The sequence below is a fragment of the Melanotaenia boesemani genome, chromosome 9 (assembly GCF_017639745.1).
Source record: "Melanotaenia boesemani isolate fMelBoe1 chromosome 9, fMelBoe1.pri, whole genome shotgun sequence".
Taxonomy (NCBI): Eukaryota; Metazoa; Chordata; class Actinopteri; order Atheriniformes; family Melanotaeniidae; genus Melanotaenia; species Melanotaenia boesemani.
The window spans coordinates 9,886,886-9,904,519 of record NC_055690.1 but is presented as its reverse complement, the minus strand read 5'-3'; the positions used below and the strand labels follow the sequence as shown (position 1 = coordinate 9,904,519).

At 40.7% G+C, this 17,634-nt stretch overlaps 1 protein-coding gene across 5 annotated transcripts in view; it reads left to right on the top strand.

The window, feature by feature from the left end:
• Positions 1-16,145, top strand: part of LOC121645573 (spectrin beta chain, non-erythrocytic 1-like) — a 101,093-nt gene extending 84,948 nt beyond the window's left edge. For 3 of the 5 annotated variants that reach the window (XM_041994069.1, XM_041994070.1, XM_041994073.1), the window contains 17 exons: positions 912-1,136; positions 1,531-1,620; positions 1,889-2,167; positions 2,274-2,404; positions 2,607-2,811; positions 3,011-3,256; positions 3,475-3,609; positions 4,640-4,884; positions 5,292-5,430; positions 5,611-5,695; positions 6,786-6,982; positions 7,162-8,195; positions 8,331-8,391; positions 9,028-9,284; positions 11,821-11,991; positions 12,183-12,225; positions 12,417-16,145. In XM_041994069.1, coding sequence (XP_041850003.1) covers positions 912-1,136; positions 1,531-1,620; positions 1,889-2,167; positions 2,274-2,404; positions 2,607-2,811; positions 3,011-3,256; positions 3,475-3,609; positions 4,640-4,884; positions 5,292-5,430; positions 5,611-5,695; positions 6,786-6,982; positions 7,162-8,195; positions 8,331-8,391; positions 9,028-9,284; positions 11,821-11,991; positions 12,183-12,225; positions 12,417-12,719 — 3,846 coding nt within the window. In that variant the 3' untranslated portion in view covers positions 12,720-16,145. Of the gene's footprint in view, positions 1-911; positions 1,137-1,530; positions 1,621-1,888; positions 2,168-2,273; positions 2,405-2,606; positions 2,812-3,010; positions 3,257-3,474; positions 3,610-4,639; positions 4,885-5,291; positions 5,431-5,610; positions 5,696-6,785; positions 6,983-7,161; positions 8,196-8,330; positions 8,392-9,027; positions 9,285-11,592; positions 11,657-11,820; positions 11,992-12,182; positions 12,226-12,416 lie in introns of all 5 variants that reach the window. The other 2 variants (XM_041994072.1, XM_041994071.1) reach the window with 2 other exon arrangements.
• The last annotated feature ends 1,489 nt before the right edge of the window (positions 16,146-17,634 follow it).

The following is a 17,634-nucleotide window of genomic DNA, read 5'->3' as shown; positions in this document are numbered from 1 at the left end:
AGAAAGTTTCCTTAGTATTGTTCATGGATGGTCTATGAAGGGTATCAACAGCCATGTGAGTAATAATGGCTGACATACAGTTAGGCAGGACAGATGCTTTATCTTTAAATGAGGTGTTTTTGGTAAGTTGGGTGCAGTTGGGTGTTTTTCCTTGTGATGCTGGGATGAAACTCTTTTTCCCTCCAACAGTGATCGTTTGGAGGGGTCAGACTTTACATAGCAGATTCAACCTGGGTTGGCACACAGCTTCATCCTTTCATTACTTCATCCTTTCACCAGGCATCTCTCACTCTCCTCTCCCACAGCATGCTGCTTACTGCTTCCTTTAACAGGCCGCCATTAGCACTGCTTTACCACATCATCCTAACTCCAATCCAAACTCTACTAACCAGCATCCATCATGGCTATAAGGGGTACAGTAACCTTCACTACACTTCCTGTTTGTCAGCCAGCTATTACAGCTATTACTTTGCTGTTTTGGGTTGTTTTCTGTCTTATTTTTTGCTTTCATGTCCATCATTTGGTTATAAATATTCTAAACTTTGACGATTAAAAGATTTATTAAATATATTCTGGAAGTGATTTTTCTCTTTTTAATATTTTTATTGAAATATAGTTCATGATGTTCTTAGGGTAAGTTAAAAAACTTTTTAAGTTAAAGAGGAAATGAAGGTGAAAAAGGTTATGAATTATATAATGAATAATTTATCAAAATAATCTTTACAAAATAAAAAAATAGCAATTTTTAGATTTTAGTAATAAACCTTTGGCCATACCATTTTTCTCCCTGAACAATATTTTTTTGCCTCCACCCTGTTTACCCTTACTACCGCTCACCTGACTCAATCCCTGTCTTTGAGTTTTGATAACTTCCACCCTTTACCCTACTGTGCCGCTCCTCCTTTTCTTAGACCATGGAGACCCAGATGGAGGAGTGGTATAAGGAGGTTGGACAACTCCAGGTGCAGGCAGCCTCCATCCCGCAGCAGACACAGGTCAAGGAGACAGTTGCTGAGCGACAGACTGCTGTGGAGGCCAGGATGGTGCGTTTGATCGAGCCACTGAAGGAGAGACGACGCATTCTTCTGGCGTCTAAGGAAGTTCATCAAGTCGGACGAGACCTGGAAGATGAGATCGTAAGTTGGATGGCAACAACACAAACAAATTCACGCTAACTTTAATGCAAACAAAATATTCATGGAGAGCAATAAACTGTCAGAACATGATGCATTTTCACACATATTTTCACAATTTGGACTCATGCTCTGTTTTGCTGTTTACAGACTGTACAAATTAAATAAGTTTAATGAACTGTACCATTACGTTTTTGCAGATTCCCAGAATAAACAAACCAAATGCTGATTCTGGGTTGACTCTGCTTTATAATGTACACTATGTAGAGAACTTACCAGGAGACAGAGGCAGGCAGCTACAGCTAAAAAATCTACTCGGTTTACATACAGAAATATTCAAGAATGATTCATGAAGCCAAAAATGTTTATCTCAGCGTGACATACTGTGGTGTTGTAGTTGTGGGTGCAGGAGCGCCTCCCGTTGGCGATGTCTCAGGAGCATGGTTCTACTCTGCAGGCTGTACAGCAGCTTATGAAGAAAAACCAGGTAAGAAAATCAAACCAGGTTAAAAACTAAACAAAACTGAAATCTGACTCCTGTTCACAGGCAAAAGCTTTAAAATCAGGAACTTGCCATAAAAAGACATGCAGATAATATTTGACAAGATTATTGTCCAGGTTTTGATTAAACTTTTCAAACATCTTTAATTGTGCTTCTCGTTCTTCTGTAATGAAACAGTAAATATTATTGTACTGTTTTACATGGCCTGTGAACGGTAACTTGTGAACGGTCTTTCCTGTTTCCTTTCTTGCAGACACTTCAGAGGGAACTGCAAAGCCACAGGAGTAGAATTGAAGATGTCTTGGAGAGGGCAGGGATCATTGCTTCCATACGCAGCCCTGAGGCAGACTGCGTCAGGGCTGGTCATGACCAACTGGCCCATCTGTGGGTTCTTCTCTGGACTGAAACCGAGAGGAGGCAACTGGTCCTCGATGCCATGTACCAAGCCCAACAGTACTACTTCGACACAGCTGAGGTTGAAGCCTGGCTGAGCGAGCAGGAGCTTCACATGATGAATGAGGAGAAGGGAAAGGTCATTTTATTTTATGCTAAAGGACATGCTATTAGAAGAGCTTCTCTAACATGCGCAGCAGTTTCAGTGTAACTCCTTTGTGGGTGTTGTTTCCTTCTGCCACCAGGACGAGCCCAGCACACTGCAGTTACTGAAGAAGCACTTGGTCCTGGAACAAACCATTGAGGACTATGCTGAGACCATCGGTCTGTTGTCGCAGCAGTGTCGACAGCTGCTGGAGATGGGCCATCCAGACTGGTGAGTGTGCCAACACACTTGATTTAACAGAGATTCACTTCATGATCTTCTTTTTCCTAAATAAAAAAAAAACTCTGAATAAGTCACTGAACCTTCATGTCAATAAAGTGAGCAGCAGAATCACATCTGTTGTACTTTTGTCATGTATCTGCCAAGTTTTTTTTTCTGCTTGACCCGACAGTCTTTGTTTTCTCCTCCACAGCGAGCACATTAGCAAGCGGCAGTCGCAGATAGACCGTCTGTATGTGTCTCTGAAGGACCTGGTGGAGGAGAGAAAGAGTCGCCTGGAGCAGCAGTACTGGCTCTATCAGCTTAACAGGGAGGTGGATGAACTGGAGCAGTGGATCGCTCAGAGGGAAGTGGTCGCCAGCTCACCAGAACTAGGTCAAGACTTTGAGCATGTCACTGTAAGTGTGCTTACAGACAGATGGATTAAAAAGACATAGAAATATTAAAAATATTTTTGTTTCTGAAGGTCACATATTGAAATTATAGCATCAGTTTAAATAGATTTTAATGGCAAATCATATCTGTTAAGAAAATTAAAGGACAAAAGGTAAAATGCTTTACAAACCAATTATGTATCAATGCTTGCTACACCTTCAGATCCTGCAGGAGAAGTTTACAGAGTTTGCATCCGAGACAGGAAGTGTGGGACAGGAACGTGTGACAGCCGTCAATCAGATGGTGGATGAGCTTATAGACTACGGCCACTCAGAGGCTGCCACCATAGCCGAATGGAAGGACGGGGTGAATGAGGCATGGGCTGATCTGCTGGAGCTCATGGAGACACGTGGGCAGATGCTTGCTGCCTCACACCAGCTGCACAAGTTCTTCTCCGACTGCAGAGAGGTGAGCTAACTGCAGAGCAAAGCTGACGTTGGGTGGCACAGTAAAATGCAGAGTTATGATGGATAGATATAATAAAAATAGAAGTTATGACGTATGTGTGTATAAAAGACACACTTATGAATCACTCAGACATTTTATAAAAAAAATAAATAAAGTTTGCGTTTTGCCTCTCAGCAGATCCACATAAAAGGCCTGTGCTGCCTTGCGTTCTTTTTCAGGTTTTGGCCCAGATCGAGGACAAACATCGAAGGCTGCCAGAAGTGCGGGCTCGGCAGGGCAGCACTGCCAACACCAGCACCCTGCAAAGACTCCTTCACAGCTTCGAACAGGACATACAGCTGCTTGTCACACAGGTAGGGCATCAGTCACATTAAAAATTACCTGAAAAATTACCTGTGTTGCAGTAAAACAGTGGTAACTAATCTTGGGGCTGCTGTAAGCAAAACTCAGGGTTATCGTTCCAGAGAACGCCAAAGCAATTCTGTCAGCAGAAATACACTTATTTTATCCAAATACAGGTTCCAAAGTCCATACAATCCAACAGTAAAGAATAAAGTGGTAATCTAGCTGAGTTAGGCTTACTATGATGCACAAAATATATGATACATGGTCAACAAAAAATATGACCACCACCAAGCTCACCCCACCTCCTCATCCATTCATTCTAACACCGGTGAGCTGGTACATCACCAACTTTGTGACACACATGTATGTAACAGCCTTTAATGTTCTTTTTGTGGAGATTTACAAGACTTTTTATGGGAACAAACTGAGCTATTTTTTATGTGTAGCTCTATAGAGGGTGTTTGCTACCTATATGTTATCATGAGGCAAAGTAATTTTTTTTTATCTTAGATTAAATATCAATTGCTCTAATTTATTTTATATAAAAGTTTTGTTTGTTTGTTTATTCATGCACTTATTGAAAAATCTACTTTGGACCTGCCCTCTTATCACCACACTCCCAAATGAATTTCTCGAGTTATGTTTTGTCATGTTTTTCTTGAATTAAAATAGGTGGTTGGTAAAAATTTTGTGAATCTTAGTTTATCACTGCCATGGCAAAACTGCTGACTCTCTTTTTTTTTCTTGTTTTTTTTTTTTTGCTCTATCTAGACTGTGCTATGCACCTGGATAACAGAAGAAGTTGTACATTTTTACTGAATTGTGATACAAAACCACAGCTTTTTTGTGTAACTGAGGTGGTAGAGCCTGTGTCATTCGGCCCTGAATAAGCACCACAGCCTGAGCAGCTGTGTTTTGTGCGTCATTGGGAAAACAAACCTTTGCTCTTCTATTTATTTATTTATTTATTTATTTTAAATAATCAGCTTCTGCTTTGTGTAGGTTTTTCCTAAAAAATCTGCTCTCCTGCTGTGCCAGGTGCGACAGCTGCAGGAAAGTGCGGCCCAGCTGAGGACGGTGTATGCCGGGGAGAAGGCTGAAGCTATCGCGTGTCGGGAGCACGAAGTGATGCAGTGCTGGAAGGAGCTGCTGACCTCCTGCGAGGAGTGCCGTGTGCAGATTACTACTGAGACAGACAAGCTGAGGTTCTTTGGTATGGTCCGAGATCAGATCATGTGGATGGACTCCATCATCTGTCAGATAGGCACAGGAGAAAAACCCAGGTATTTACACTGCAAGAATGAGCACACAGAATGTATGTCAGTGTGTACAGCTGTTTCACTGTAATAATGACCACAGGGATACAAGTTCTACATCCATTATGAAGCATATTTATTATAAATTATTTCTGAGTTGAGATTTCAGATAGTTTTTTCTTTAATTTAAAAGAAGAAAATCTCTCATAGATATTTTATTCCTACTGTAACACAAGGTTCATTATATAAAAGAATGTGTCCTTCTAAACATGGTTCTGAGACCAGATTTATTTAATTACTTCAAAATGGCAGTACTGAGGCCCCATTTTGCCTCTTTGTTGTAAAATGTGGCGGTCAGTGGCTTTGTCAACATGGAGGATGTTACTGTTTGTTTATGGAGGACTAACTTTCAGTGTGCTCTGTGGTCCCTGCAGGGACGTGTCCTCAGTTGAGGTGCTGATGAACTATCACCAGAGCCTGAAAAGTGAAGTTGAAGCTCGCAGTCGGAGCACACTGGAGTGTATCGAGATGGGAAAGACTCTGCTGGCTGCTAGAAACCCTGCCTCTGAGGAGGTTAGATGGGGACTTATACACCAAAAATCTAAACTTTGGTTATTTCTTTAACTAGATCCTTACATTGTTATGAAAACAGCATCACATTTACACATGATTTCTAAGTCTTTGAACTTATGAAAGTGGGATGAATTAGATCTGTGCTGTTCTAAATCTGATGTTGCTGGTTGTGAATCTTAGATAAAAGAGAAGCTGGACAAAGTGATTGCTAAGCAGCATGAGCTGTCTGAGAAGTGGGATAAACACTGGGAAGTCCTGCAACAATGTGAGTATACACATAACCCCAAAATCTGCCATCTTTCACAAGTATGTATATATATATATTGTCTTTTATTTAAGTAATTTTGAGGAATAGTTCTCCAGATTTCATGAAGGACTTTCCAAAGCTCTTCTTTAGATATTTCTGCCTTTTGTTCTGTTCTCTATCCAGATGACTCCACACTGCTTCACTAATGTTGAGATCTGTTCTCTAGGGAGGATTCATCCCTCCACCAGACCTATTGCCACTGATTTTCAGTCCAGTTCTTGTGTCATTTGGCAAACCTCAGCCTTTTCTCAATATTTCTCTTCTTTAAAAACGGCTTCTTGACAGCCACCCTTCCCTGAAGACCTTTTCTGATGAGGCTTCAGCCAACAGTAGATGGATCAACTGAAGGTGCAGATGCATCTTTCTGGTCCTTTTTCAGGTCTTATCTGGATTTGTTCCTATTTCTGAAGAACATCACTTTCAGATCCTGTTCATCTGCTGTAGATATTTTTTTATTTCTTCTTTTGTCCTCCTCTTGTTCAGTTTCTTAAGATGTTTTAAGAACACACTGCACACCATGCTAAAATATGCCAAGTTTCCAGCTAACAGCTCTTTTCTGTCTGTCAGACTCTGTTATGAACCAATGTTTTGTACTCTGTTACACGACACTGGTTCATTTCATGAGTTTGAAGCCTTTTTTGTGTTTAAATGATTCTCTGAAATTTTGAAACAAGCAGCCAATGTCCAAAGAAAATCTTTAGATAACCTTAAGAAAGCTGGAGAACTATTGTTCAAGATCACTTTAAAACAAGCAATAAGTTGCTTATTATGGGGGAAGAAAAGTGCCACAAAAAAGACACCAATACAACATTAAATACATTATCAATTTAATAAGAAAATAATTTCATTTTATATAACAACATATACATAAAAATATTTAACATATTAAAATCTTGGAAGCAAAATACAAAGAAATTATTAATCAAAACCTTTGCATAGAACTGTACATAATTACCGACATGCACCAAATGGGAGAAAGTTATTGAGAAAGGAGGTTAGATTACTCCTGGTAAAAGTTTTTCCGACTCTCTGCTGTCCTGCCTGTTAGTGTTGGAGGTTCATCAGTTTGCTCAGGAGGCGGTGGTGGCAGAGGCATGGTTAACTGCTCAGGAGCCGTTCATCAGCAGCCAGGAGCTGGGCGGGAGTGTAGATGAGGTGGAGCAGCTCATTCGTCGACACGAAGCCTTTCGGAAAGCTGCTGCCACCTGGGAGGAGCGATTCAGCTCACTGCGACGGCTCACCACGGTAATTATGATGGTCTTCTTCATCATCACCACTGTGCAAGTTCATACAAAAAGTGTCTATTTTTTAGTTCCAAAATACTAACATTTTCCATTATACTAACATCCAAAATATTAAAAGTTGACAATTTACAGTGAATTATTTTAAGTTATCCCTGAGATTGAACTTTTTATTTTATGCAGGTGGAAAAGTTGAAAGCTGAGCAAAGTAAACTACCCCCAACGCCTCTTCTGGGTCGTAAAGTCTTCCTGGACCCCTTAGATGCCTCAAACACCCCAGCTACTCTCCCCCGCCTCCCGATCTCCCCTGTCATAAGACAAACTATCTATGAACAGAATGAAGCCAGCTCTCCTCCCTCTCCCTCACCTGCCACACCCACACCCTCTCCATCGTCTGTGGCTCGGAGGCTGGGGTCAACAGTTGCCAACTACACCCCTGTGATGAATGGCTCCAGCTATCGTCACACCCTGGAGGCCCGGCATGGTAGTGTTGTGGGTGTGGCCGCAGGGCTCGGCCAGCCTGCACCCTCATCAATCGCATCTATTGCCACGGCAGCCATGTTAGTCTCAGCCAACCAGATGCGAGAAAGTGCCAGCACAGCAAGAGAACAGACCACAAAAGTGATGAGTCACCTCCAACCAGTCCAAGCAATGAGGGAACTGGGGGTGAAATCATCACCGTATCTACGGCAGCCCAAAATCAAACACTTGGATGATGCTGTGACCCCGCTGCTTGTGGCCAGCCGTCTAGAGAAGGTAAGGGAGAAGGGGAGGGACAGGGACACGATGATTGGAGAGATAGGAACAGAGAGAGCAGAGGTTGCAGTGATGGCTGAGGTGGTGCTCCAGGAGCCGGGCCGGGAGCGTCTTCACAGTGAGCCCACCAGAGGACCTCGGGGATCCAGGACTGACATGTTGGGCCATGCTGAGCCCCAGGTCCAGACACACACATATCACCGGGACCACAGGATAGAACGGCAGCTGTCCAGCGAGCAGCTGATCCAGGCACGCAGGGATGAGCTGCCTCAGGAGGTGTGGAGGGAACAGGCAGAGAGGCGGGAGAAGCGAACATTGGAGAGGCAAACGTCTAGCGAACAGGAGGGCCATGGGGGTCACGAAGGCCGGCGGAGAGAGAGGGACAGGCACCGGCTGGAGAGACAGGAGTCTAGTGAGCATGACACTGGGAGGGAGCACTCAGACCGACGTTCTGGAGGAGGGTGAGACTTTTAGACACTGGGGCGTTTTTTTAGGTTGGACATAACGGTTGAGTAATTTTACATGCAGAAAAAAAAACTTTAAAAAATTAATACTTTTTATGTCACTTGTGATTCTGAGATTATTTTCTTTTACAGAGAAAAAAGAGCCACCATGGCAGACATTGTAGAGCAACTCCGGGAAAGAGAAGCAGCACAGGTGTGGATGATTAGAGTTTGCAAATATTTCTTATTTCAAACAGATAAAACTGGGTTCTGTAGAGTAACATACACCCATCAACCATTAATATTATGACTACTGACTGGTGGGTGAAAACATGGATAATCTTACTGACAATGAGTGTGATATATTAAGTACAAAGTGAGAATTCTGCCTTGGAGTTTGTATATTGGAAGCAGAAAAAGGGGCAAACATAAGGATTAAAGCTTTAAGTAACTGACAGGAGCCGGTTTGTGATGGCTAAATGACTGGATAATAGTATCTTCACAAATGCAGATCTTGTGGGATGTTCATGACCTGCAGTAGTCAGGTCCTACCAAACATGATCCAAGGAGGGAAAACTGGCAACAGGGTGACAGGCAGCCCAAACACAATGAAACATGAGGAGAGAAGATTGGCCTAATTTTTAAGTCTAATAAAAGAGCTTCAGTAGCTCACACTGCTGACAGAGTTATGTAGGTTCCAATAATAAGGTGTCAAATCATAACCTTGACAGTGTTGGTAGGTATGTCAGCCTAGTTAATTGGTAATCCCTGATAGCTTGCTTACAATTGCAAAGAAAAACAAAGACACGTTTTAAAATGTAAACCAACCATCAACCCTTCCTCCGCTCAGGCTCATGGTGAGGTCCCCCGTCTACCCAATGGGTTACCAGAAAAGTCTTCCCGTCCTGACCGGCCTCGAGCTCGAGATAGACCCAAACCACGACGCAGGCCACGTCCTAAAGAACCAGGAGAGACCACACGCAGGTCCAGGTCTGCTCCAGCCCAGAGCAGCCCGGCAGTCCCACAGCCACCAACACATACAGCACACCATGAGGGCTTCCTTTTCCGCAAGCTGGACATTGAGAGCCTGAAGAAGAGCACCAATAGGTGGGTGTTCAGGGTCATAATGATTAACTAATGATGGGAAGGAGAATGGACCCTGGTGTCATGTGTATCAAAATGATAGAATATTAAAAAAATGTGCATGGTTAAATCAATATGGAGTTAAGTTTATGGGAAGCTTATTGTTAACCAAATGGTTGAAGTTTACCAGTGCTGTCTGTATCTCATGACATCATTGCCCGTTCCATTTATTGATAAGGAAATGGCAACAGGGGCATGATTTTAGCATGCTAAGCTATAAAGCTAACACACTCAACTGAGACTGTCTGCCGAAGTGATGCATGACAGACACTGACTCCATTAATACACAGTAGTGTGCAGTAGTAGCAGCCATCGAAACAATGTTCAGCACCTATATTTGGCAACTGATAATGAGATATATTAATTCTTCCTAATCCCTTATAACTATCTTTCCAACTGCCTCAGTATATTGTTTGCTTATTAAGCAGTACAGCTTTAAGTTAATTATTTGGTGCCGTTCTTCTTATCTAAGCAGTTTCTTAAGGATGCAAAAACCTGAACAGTGTCCAATTTATAGCAGCAATAGAAAAGACGTAGATTATATTTGTAGAAAAAAACTCTAAATTTCTTATCATTTTTTAGCATTATTTTCATCCCAATGTGAGGAACCCCACAGCATGAGAAGCCTTCGTGCATGATGCTTACAATTCCTCCTGATCTAACACAATCACACTAAATACACTGCAGAGGTGGTTGGCTCACTTGCAGACTGGCTAGCTGGCTGATGAATGCAGTGGGAGTGAAAACTGAGCTGCTGGTCAAACACACCCACACACACCCACACACCCACACACACACACACACACAAACACAAACATACATACTAATTGACCTCCACAGATGAACACCGTACTTCCTGCAGAGAGACATCAGGGACAAAGTCTCTCTTCACTGCCCTCTGGTGACTGGGCTGACCATGCACAGCTAAAACCTCATCCAGGTCAAGCAATGGATAAGAACCCACGCACGTGCACCCACCCGAGGCAATGGATGAGTGTGTCATATGTACATGCCCTGTTATGTACATAGCAAGGTAAAGCTTGATCCTGAATGGCTTGAAACTGGACAGGTGTGAATCTCCAGACTGCTCCTTGTCAGGCTGATTGTATGATCTCGTACAGTTAGCCGTTTAAGGAAGAACTGAGATTCAACCGTCTCTGTTGCAGCTACCTGACAAGACACAGAGTAAGTTGTTGTGCACATTAATATTCTGGTAACACACCCAAAAATTTGGTTATGGTGCATGTTGATCATGTCTACGCTTATGAATGAACTATTAAAGTTAGATTTTTCTTCTTTGTAATCTTGTATTTTTCTTTCCATGCTATATGATACATAATAGGGCATTAAAGAAAGGCAGTTTACGTTGACAATATTATGCTTAAATTTAGACTAACAATAAACAAAATAAGAAGAAGTTGGTGCTTTGGAGTGGGGTTAGCCTGTGATTGACAATCCAATACCCCACAGTTCTCAGTCAGATCCACCTCTCAGTATAAATATATAAATGCAGCATTCGCAGTGTAGACACTTTATCATGTGCACCACTGTTCTTCTCCAGCTTTAACTCTGTTTTTGTTTTTCAAGTTGTTTTTTTAACCAGAATATTAAGCTGCACATATGGATCTCCCTGAATACCAGCAGTATTGTGCAAATGTTTCAGCCACTGTGTGTAATTGTGCAGATTTTTCAGATATATAGAAAAAAACAGAACTCTGCATTGTGTCTTTAAGAAACAGGTAACAATTTTGTTCGTAGGTAGTCACTGAATAACCTGTTCCACTGTTTCAGTGTCTTCTGTCACTTTATTTTGCCTCAGATTGTTGCAGGACTGCTTGCTCTTATCCTGGAAGAAGATAATTCTTTATAACTGTAGCTGGCTACCATATAATGCTGTAAAACAAATTCAGGGTCATTTAGATGTTTCCCTGATGGTTGAAAATATAAAAACATAAAATGTCTGAACGTTTTGCACACTGCTAACTGGGATGTTGTGTGCATGCAGTTATGCTCACAGTAAGAAAAACTGCATGGTTAGACTTTAACGAGTGTTGGTGCTAAAACGGCCTTTAACCAAATTATTTTCCTTATTTTCTCCTTTCTTCCTTTGCTTCTGGGCGCTCCTCTTGTCTCTCCTCCAAGGTAAGTCAAACATAAGACGCACACACAGAAGCACACAAACTGTACGTAGACTCCCTTCCCATCCCTCCATCCCCACCTCCTCCGTCTGGTCATCCATGTGTTCGTCCGATCATCTGTGTTTGTTCAGCAGTGTGTTTCCTCCTCCCTTCTTGGGGCTGGTCCATCCCGCCTACCTACCTGTCTGCTCTGGTCAGGTGAGTGAGGTGTTAGCTTAGCAGCAGTGACTCTGCAGCTTTTCCTGACTCCTCCCAATCTCCCTCCCCCAACCTCCATCTCCCCACCTTTCCCCTGATTCCCACTTTCACCCCCACCCTTCCACTTCCACTATCCGTCCCCCTCCTGCCTACCCACACCACAGCAGGTCATGGGTCAACCTGTATTGCGTGCTGAACAAAGGGGAGCTGGGTTTCTACAAGGATGCCAAGAACACCACCACGTCCTACAACAACGAGCCACTGCTCAACCTCTCCCACTGCCACTGCGACGTCACCAATGGCTACAAGAAGAAGAAGAATGTCTTCACACTGAAGTGAGAAGCTGGAGTTATATTTAACTATATTAAATTATATATTTATCTCAACTTTATTCGTCTAGTTTTTTATTTTTGTGTTGTTGTTTTCTTTGTTTGTTTTTTTTCTGTTTTGTTTAAATCTGATTCAGAGGTTACTCCACATTTGCATTACATTGTTGAAAAGAGAAACTTCTTTTCTCCCATTGCAGAACGAAGGATGGCAGTGAGTTTCTGTTTCATGCAAAAGATGAGGTGAGACACTTTTTTTTCTAATCATAGCTTGAAATAGTAATTATAGCTGCAATAGTACTTATTAATGAGATTGTAACACATGTCACTTTCTTTTTAAATCTTGTGATACTTTGTCACTGATAAGCAATTTAAACAACAATAAATGCTCAGTCAGCTGACATTGGTTTTGTCTCCTCGTCCTCCCATCCCAGGACGACCTCAAAGCATGGGTGACCAACATCACCACTAGTATTTCGGAGCATGAGGAGATTGCCAAATGGGGTCAGCCCCAACCAACTACCTCATCCACTGACGAGGGGACGCGGCGAGATGGCAGCAAGGCAGACAACAGGTCAGAACGAGGTGGCGAGCGCTCAGACCGGGCTGATCGAATCGAGCGTGCAGAAAAAGAGAAGGAGAGAGAGAAAGGAGAACGTTCAGAGAAGTCAGACAAGGGTGGGAAATCAGAAGCAAAACGCTCTGAAAAATCCAGCAAGAAAAAATCAGCAAATTGACAGATTGGTTGGAATTGAAGGGTTTGAATTCTGGACGGGAGGTGGGGCTGTAGACAAGTGGTGAACGGCCCCCTCTTTCACTCCACCTCCAACACCGTCAACCAAACAGCTAGCTGTGTTTGGATAAAAAGCAAAGGACTGACCCAGGCTCTGTCAGGACGGACGGGACGGATTTGATTTTGGAGCTGGAGACATCTTTCTTCCTCTCTCTCTTATGTGTTTCTGTTAGAACACATGGAATCACAGGCGCGCCCCCCCAACCCTTCAGAGAACTGCAGGGGGTGGAATTTTGTGCTGCTGAACTCCAGGCAGCGTTGACGAGAGAGGGACGTGCATCACGTTAATTCGAAGGCTGTTACTGATTGCTGGTAGCGCGGTAAATTGTAGCTCATACCGTTCCATGTTGGGTTTTTCTATGAGATGAGCTATACCTATATGTAATTCCTATCTGTCTGTCCTATCAACTGTATCTATCTGTCTGTAAGTCGAGACATCCTGCACTATGTGTTATTACTCATCAGAAATCAAAAGAGAATGAAATAATGCCAAAATGTTTTACAGAAAAAGGTACAATTTCTTTTTGTAACTGTTCTCTTCACTTTATCCCATCTTTCTTGAGGTCCTGCCATGAAAAAATGTGGAATTTAACCATTTTTTTTTAACATTTCCAAGCAGCACCATCAAAGTCTCAGTGGTTGAATCAATCTTGAAAGTTGATGGGTTGATACAAGAGAAGAGTAGACGAGGAACTTCTAAACTTAAAGGAAATTGAGAAAATTGTGAAAATCCAAAAGAGAAGCACCTAAACATTATAAAGGGTCATGATAAATCTGTTAATTAAATCACATTTCTGTTGAAATTCATGTAAACAGATTGGATTTCCTTCCTTCCTGTAGGATGTATTTAGCAGATTTTTGCAGGTTGGTGGTTTTCATGTGAGACAGATGTTCTCTTCATGCATCAGACGTCTGTGACAGCTGTGCTTTTGGCTCAGTGGTCAGAAGAGATAAGAACTCTGGTTCCCAGGGCCTTATTCATTAAAATGTTTTTTTTCTTCTGCTTCTTTAAGAAAGTAAACACTAAGATTTACATTTTGATATCTCTAACTAAATACTTGAAATAACATCACCTGCTTGTTTTACCACAAAATCACTTTAGCATTAATCGCGTTTGGCTTAGGTCATAAGCACAAAATTAGCATCTGGCATGTTTTTAATGAATGAGGCCTTTAGGGCTGGAAACAGGCCTCCTCTACTCTTTTATTCTCTTGCAACGTCAAACTACTGGTTGGATATTCTCTTTGATTTATTCACAAATCTGTTGCATCTGTGTTTTCTACAGAATCTAGAAAATCTTGTGACAATATACACAAGTGTATGTGTGTGTGCGCTGCTGCTCTCTGCTCCAGGGCCTCCATAGCTCTCAGGTTATTTATGTTGGTGTATGCTTATTGTGTGCTTCACACATAATGTTTGTCCCCTCATATGTCACCTCAGTCTTCCAGATACATTCAATCCATAACTTAGATCTACACAAATGCATATATTTTTACTTCTATCTTTGTGAAGACCGTTATTATACACCGTAAAATCACAAATAAAATACCTAACCTCGACTTTGAACCTGATTCTTAGACAAACCCTAAAACCAAATCAAAACCTTCAAACAGCTCCTTGAAGGTCAGTCCTAAACAAATCAAAGATGGGCATACAGTTTAACACACGCTCACACAGAACTCATCAGATTTAAGATGTTGGAGGTTATAAACATGCTAAATAAATGGAAAAGGTCATAAAAAAAAAACAAAAAGTGAGAATGATGAAATATTTGGTGTAAGTTGTGAGATTGCATGTCTTGCTTGGAGAGGAATCGCTTGTTTAAAGAAGCTCGGCTTTGCAGCCCACTGATTCTGCATCTACTCGTCAGCTTATGTTTCATTTCCTGTAAACTCATCACAAAGCCATAAACAACATGGAAACAAGAGTAAGAACTGTCAAGAGTCTGGCTGGCTAATTGTGTTTGAGAATATTGTGAGGCTGTGGGTAAATCTGGTCCGACAGCATTAAAAATCCTTTTATAATATATTTCAGGTATAAAAGCTCTTTTATGTTCACTGCTGCTGTATGTTCATTGCAGTTCTGGGATTTTGGAATTTTCTTTCCCTGTTAACATCACACTGAAATGAATTTGTTTGTAAAAATATCTGCTCTTGAAATCTCTTATTTCACTTTTTTTTAACGATCAGAAAACAAAAGGGTTAGACTTGAATTTTTAATTCCTTAATAGCTTTGCATTTAATCACAGTCTCATGTGCCGCATGGGAGGCGGTCCAGCAAAGTCCCGGAGAAACGTTTTAGGAAGTTCTGGGAAATATACTGGCAGGGGTTAAACACACCCATTGACAGCAACATGACAGAGTTTATTTGTATTTTGCAAGTGTTTTTCAATTTTACATGAGTAAATATTCTGTGTAACTCCTCCATCTCTATTTAACTACAAGACCCAGCTTGAATAGCACATTAGATTGAAACTTTTTTGGGGTTAATGGCTTTAACTAAAACAGTAACTGTTTATAGTTTCAAGACTTCGGTGGATGTTTCTTTACTTGTTCCCTTCATTGTCCTGTTGTCAGGAACAGGGCTGAGGCTGCTAGCCAATCACACTATTATTTCTTTGAATTATAATACACAGAAATTACTTTTAGCTGCAAACAGAAACGTGATTTCAGTTGGACTTTAAATGTATAATTTATAATATTCAGTTTTGCTTTCTGAACAAGCAATTTCAAAAACTGTGAAGCCCAATCACCCCTCTCAGAATTTCTCAAATATCTTTTTTGGAAATAGAAGGTTGATTATTAGATTGTTGCAATAAGGTTATCAGCTAACACTGATTTTTAAAAAAGTTTTTTTTTTATTAATATCTTAAAATTCTCTCTTTTAAATCTCTTTGTGTATCATAAAACTGTCTTGCAATGTCTTAACTTTTTTTCCCCTTTTTTAAATTCCTTTTTTTTTGCATTTTGCCTTTAGTTGTGAATGCCGAATCAATGCAATCATTTTCATGCATGCTGGGCACAAACACAGCCGGAATTCAGAATGAGCATAAATTAAACATAGAGAGTCACACAGAGCAGTAATTTACAGGCAGATTAGGAGTCGAACAGCATAATAAACATTTTTTGTTGCTGTTTTAATACACACAAGACAAAACAGCAGGGTAAACCTAACAGATAATTAAACTATTTTACAGTGCTGAAACCAGAAGACAGTCAGCATTTTCAGATTTGATTAAAATATCTTGAACTTGTTTGGATGAGTGTACAGGTGCCCTGCCTGTTTGTGTGTCTCTGCTGTCTTGTTAACATTGACCTCAGCCTGTCAGCCCAGATAAAATAAATAAAAACACCTTTGGGTTTGTCTTTAATGTATTTACAGTCATTTTTTTCTTTACTTACAGGAAATGAATGTAGAGATTTGTTGCTGGAAGTTTTTAGGATTCAATCAGCATTTTCTCTGCTATCCAGAAAGCTCTTTAAACACATCCAAGGTAAAACAAAAATAAATATGAATACCAGAAACAAGAAGTTGGTTTTTTAAAGACCAGCTTCATATTAAATCAGAGGAAAACACTGATTTATTACCATTCAGACACTGACAAAAAACACTGGATTTTTCTGGTGTTGACATGTTGCATCTTATGCACCAAAACCACTCAGCAGTATGCAGTAATATTGAGTCTAATTTATGAGGATATGTTCATGGATTCATGCTGTTGGTGATGGTGATGTATATGGTAGCATTGAAACTTCTTGCAATATTTTCTGTGCACTAGAGACACTGGCCTGTTGCAGAGCCAAGGTCAGGTGGTCAGTGGTGTTGGGGACCCAGCTGAGGGACATCAGATCAAAATTAATTGATAAAATACCAGGTAGAAGAAATCAGAGACTTTTCAGGATTAGCTGTCTGATCCGAGAACATGAATCAATTTTGTTTTCTTTTTCATGTTTTCCATGCTCGGTGTGAAACCAATGCTGATTAAGAAGTTAGAAAGTTCATACCAGAGTTGACAGCTGAAGATGGATTGTTATATAATCAATTTATAATTTTTTATATAATTTTAACTTGAAAACCCACAATTTTATAATTGATTTGCTATTTTACCTGGTTTACATTGTAAAGCTAATTTCTTAGATTTACTTTATAAAGTAGAACATAATGTAATCATGGGTGATTTTATCTATTTTGCAGTTTTATGTATAGAAACCAAATTATTTACAACTTGATCAGGAGAATCATGGATCAAACAGTGATTGAAAGCATACGCTTGTGTATGCTTTGTTGTGAGCTTTAGTTGATCCTCCATAAAGTTTTTCTGTATTGTTTAAATAATAAACTCCCATTTCTATGCTCTCGCTTAGGATGGCAGCATCATGGTTCATCTGATAAAAGTGTTTGCCAGACAAGCAGTAATCAGTCTTGATCTAACACACATACACACACACACACACACTGCCTGAACTATACGGTATAATCAGAAAACATTTTGACTTTAAAAAGGGCTCAGACAATACTGAAGTATCTTTTCATTTAAAGATGTTTTCTTTGTGTCTGAAGACAATTACAGCTGCTAAACTTAATTTATTTAGAAGGGGACTAGTTTTCTGGACCCTTACATCTCGTATTGAAGAGTTTTTATCTATAAATTCCTCGGATTTCTTAAAGAATGACCCAGTCTAATAAAAATCTGATTCATTATCAGACAGAGATGCAATTGAGGGTCTTCTGTCACCATTCTTTGTAATATATGGGCTCAAAACATTTTGAGGCTGATTATCAGATTCAGTCTTCCCACCTAAAGATGAAGAGAGAAGTTCATCCGTTAATATAAATCTGGACTAAATTTCAGAAGGGGT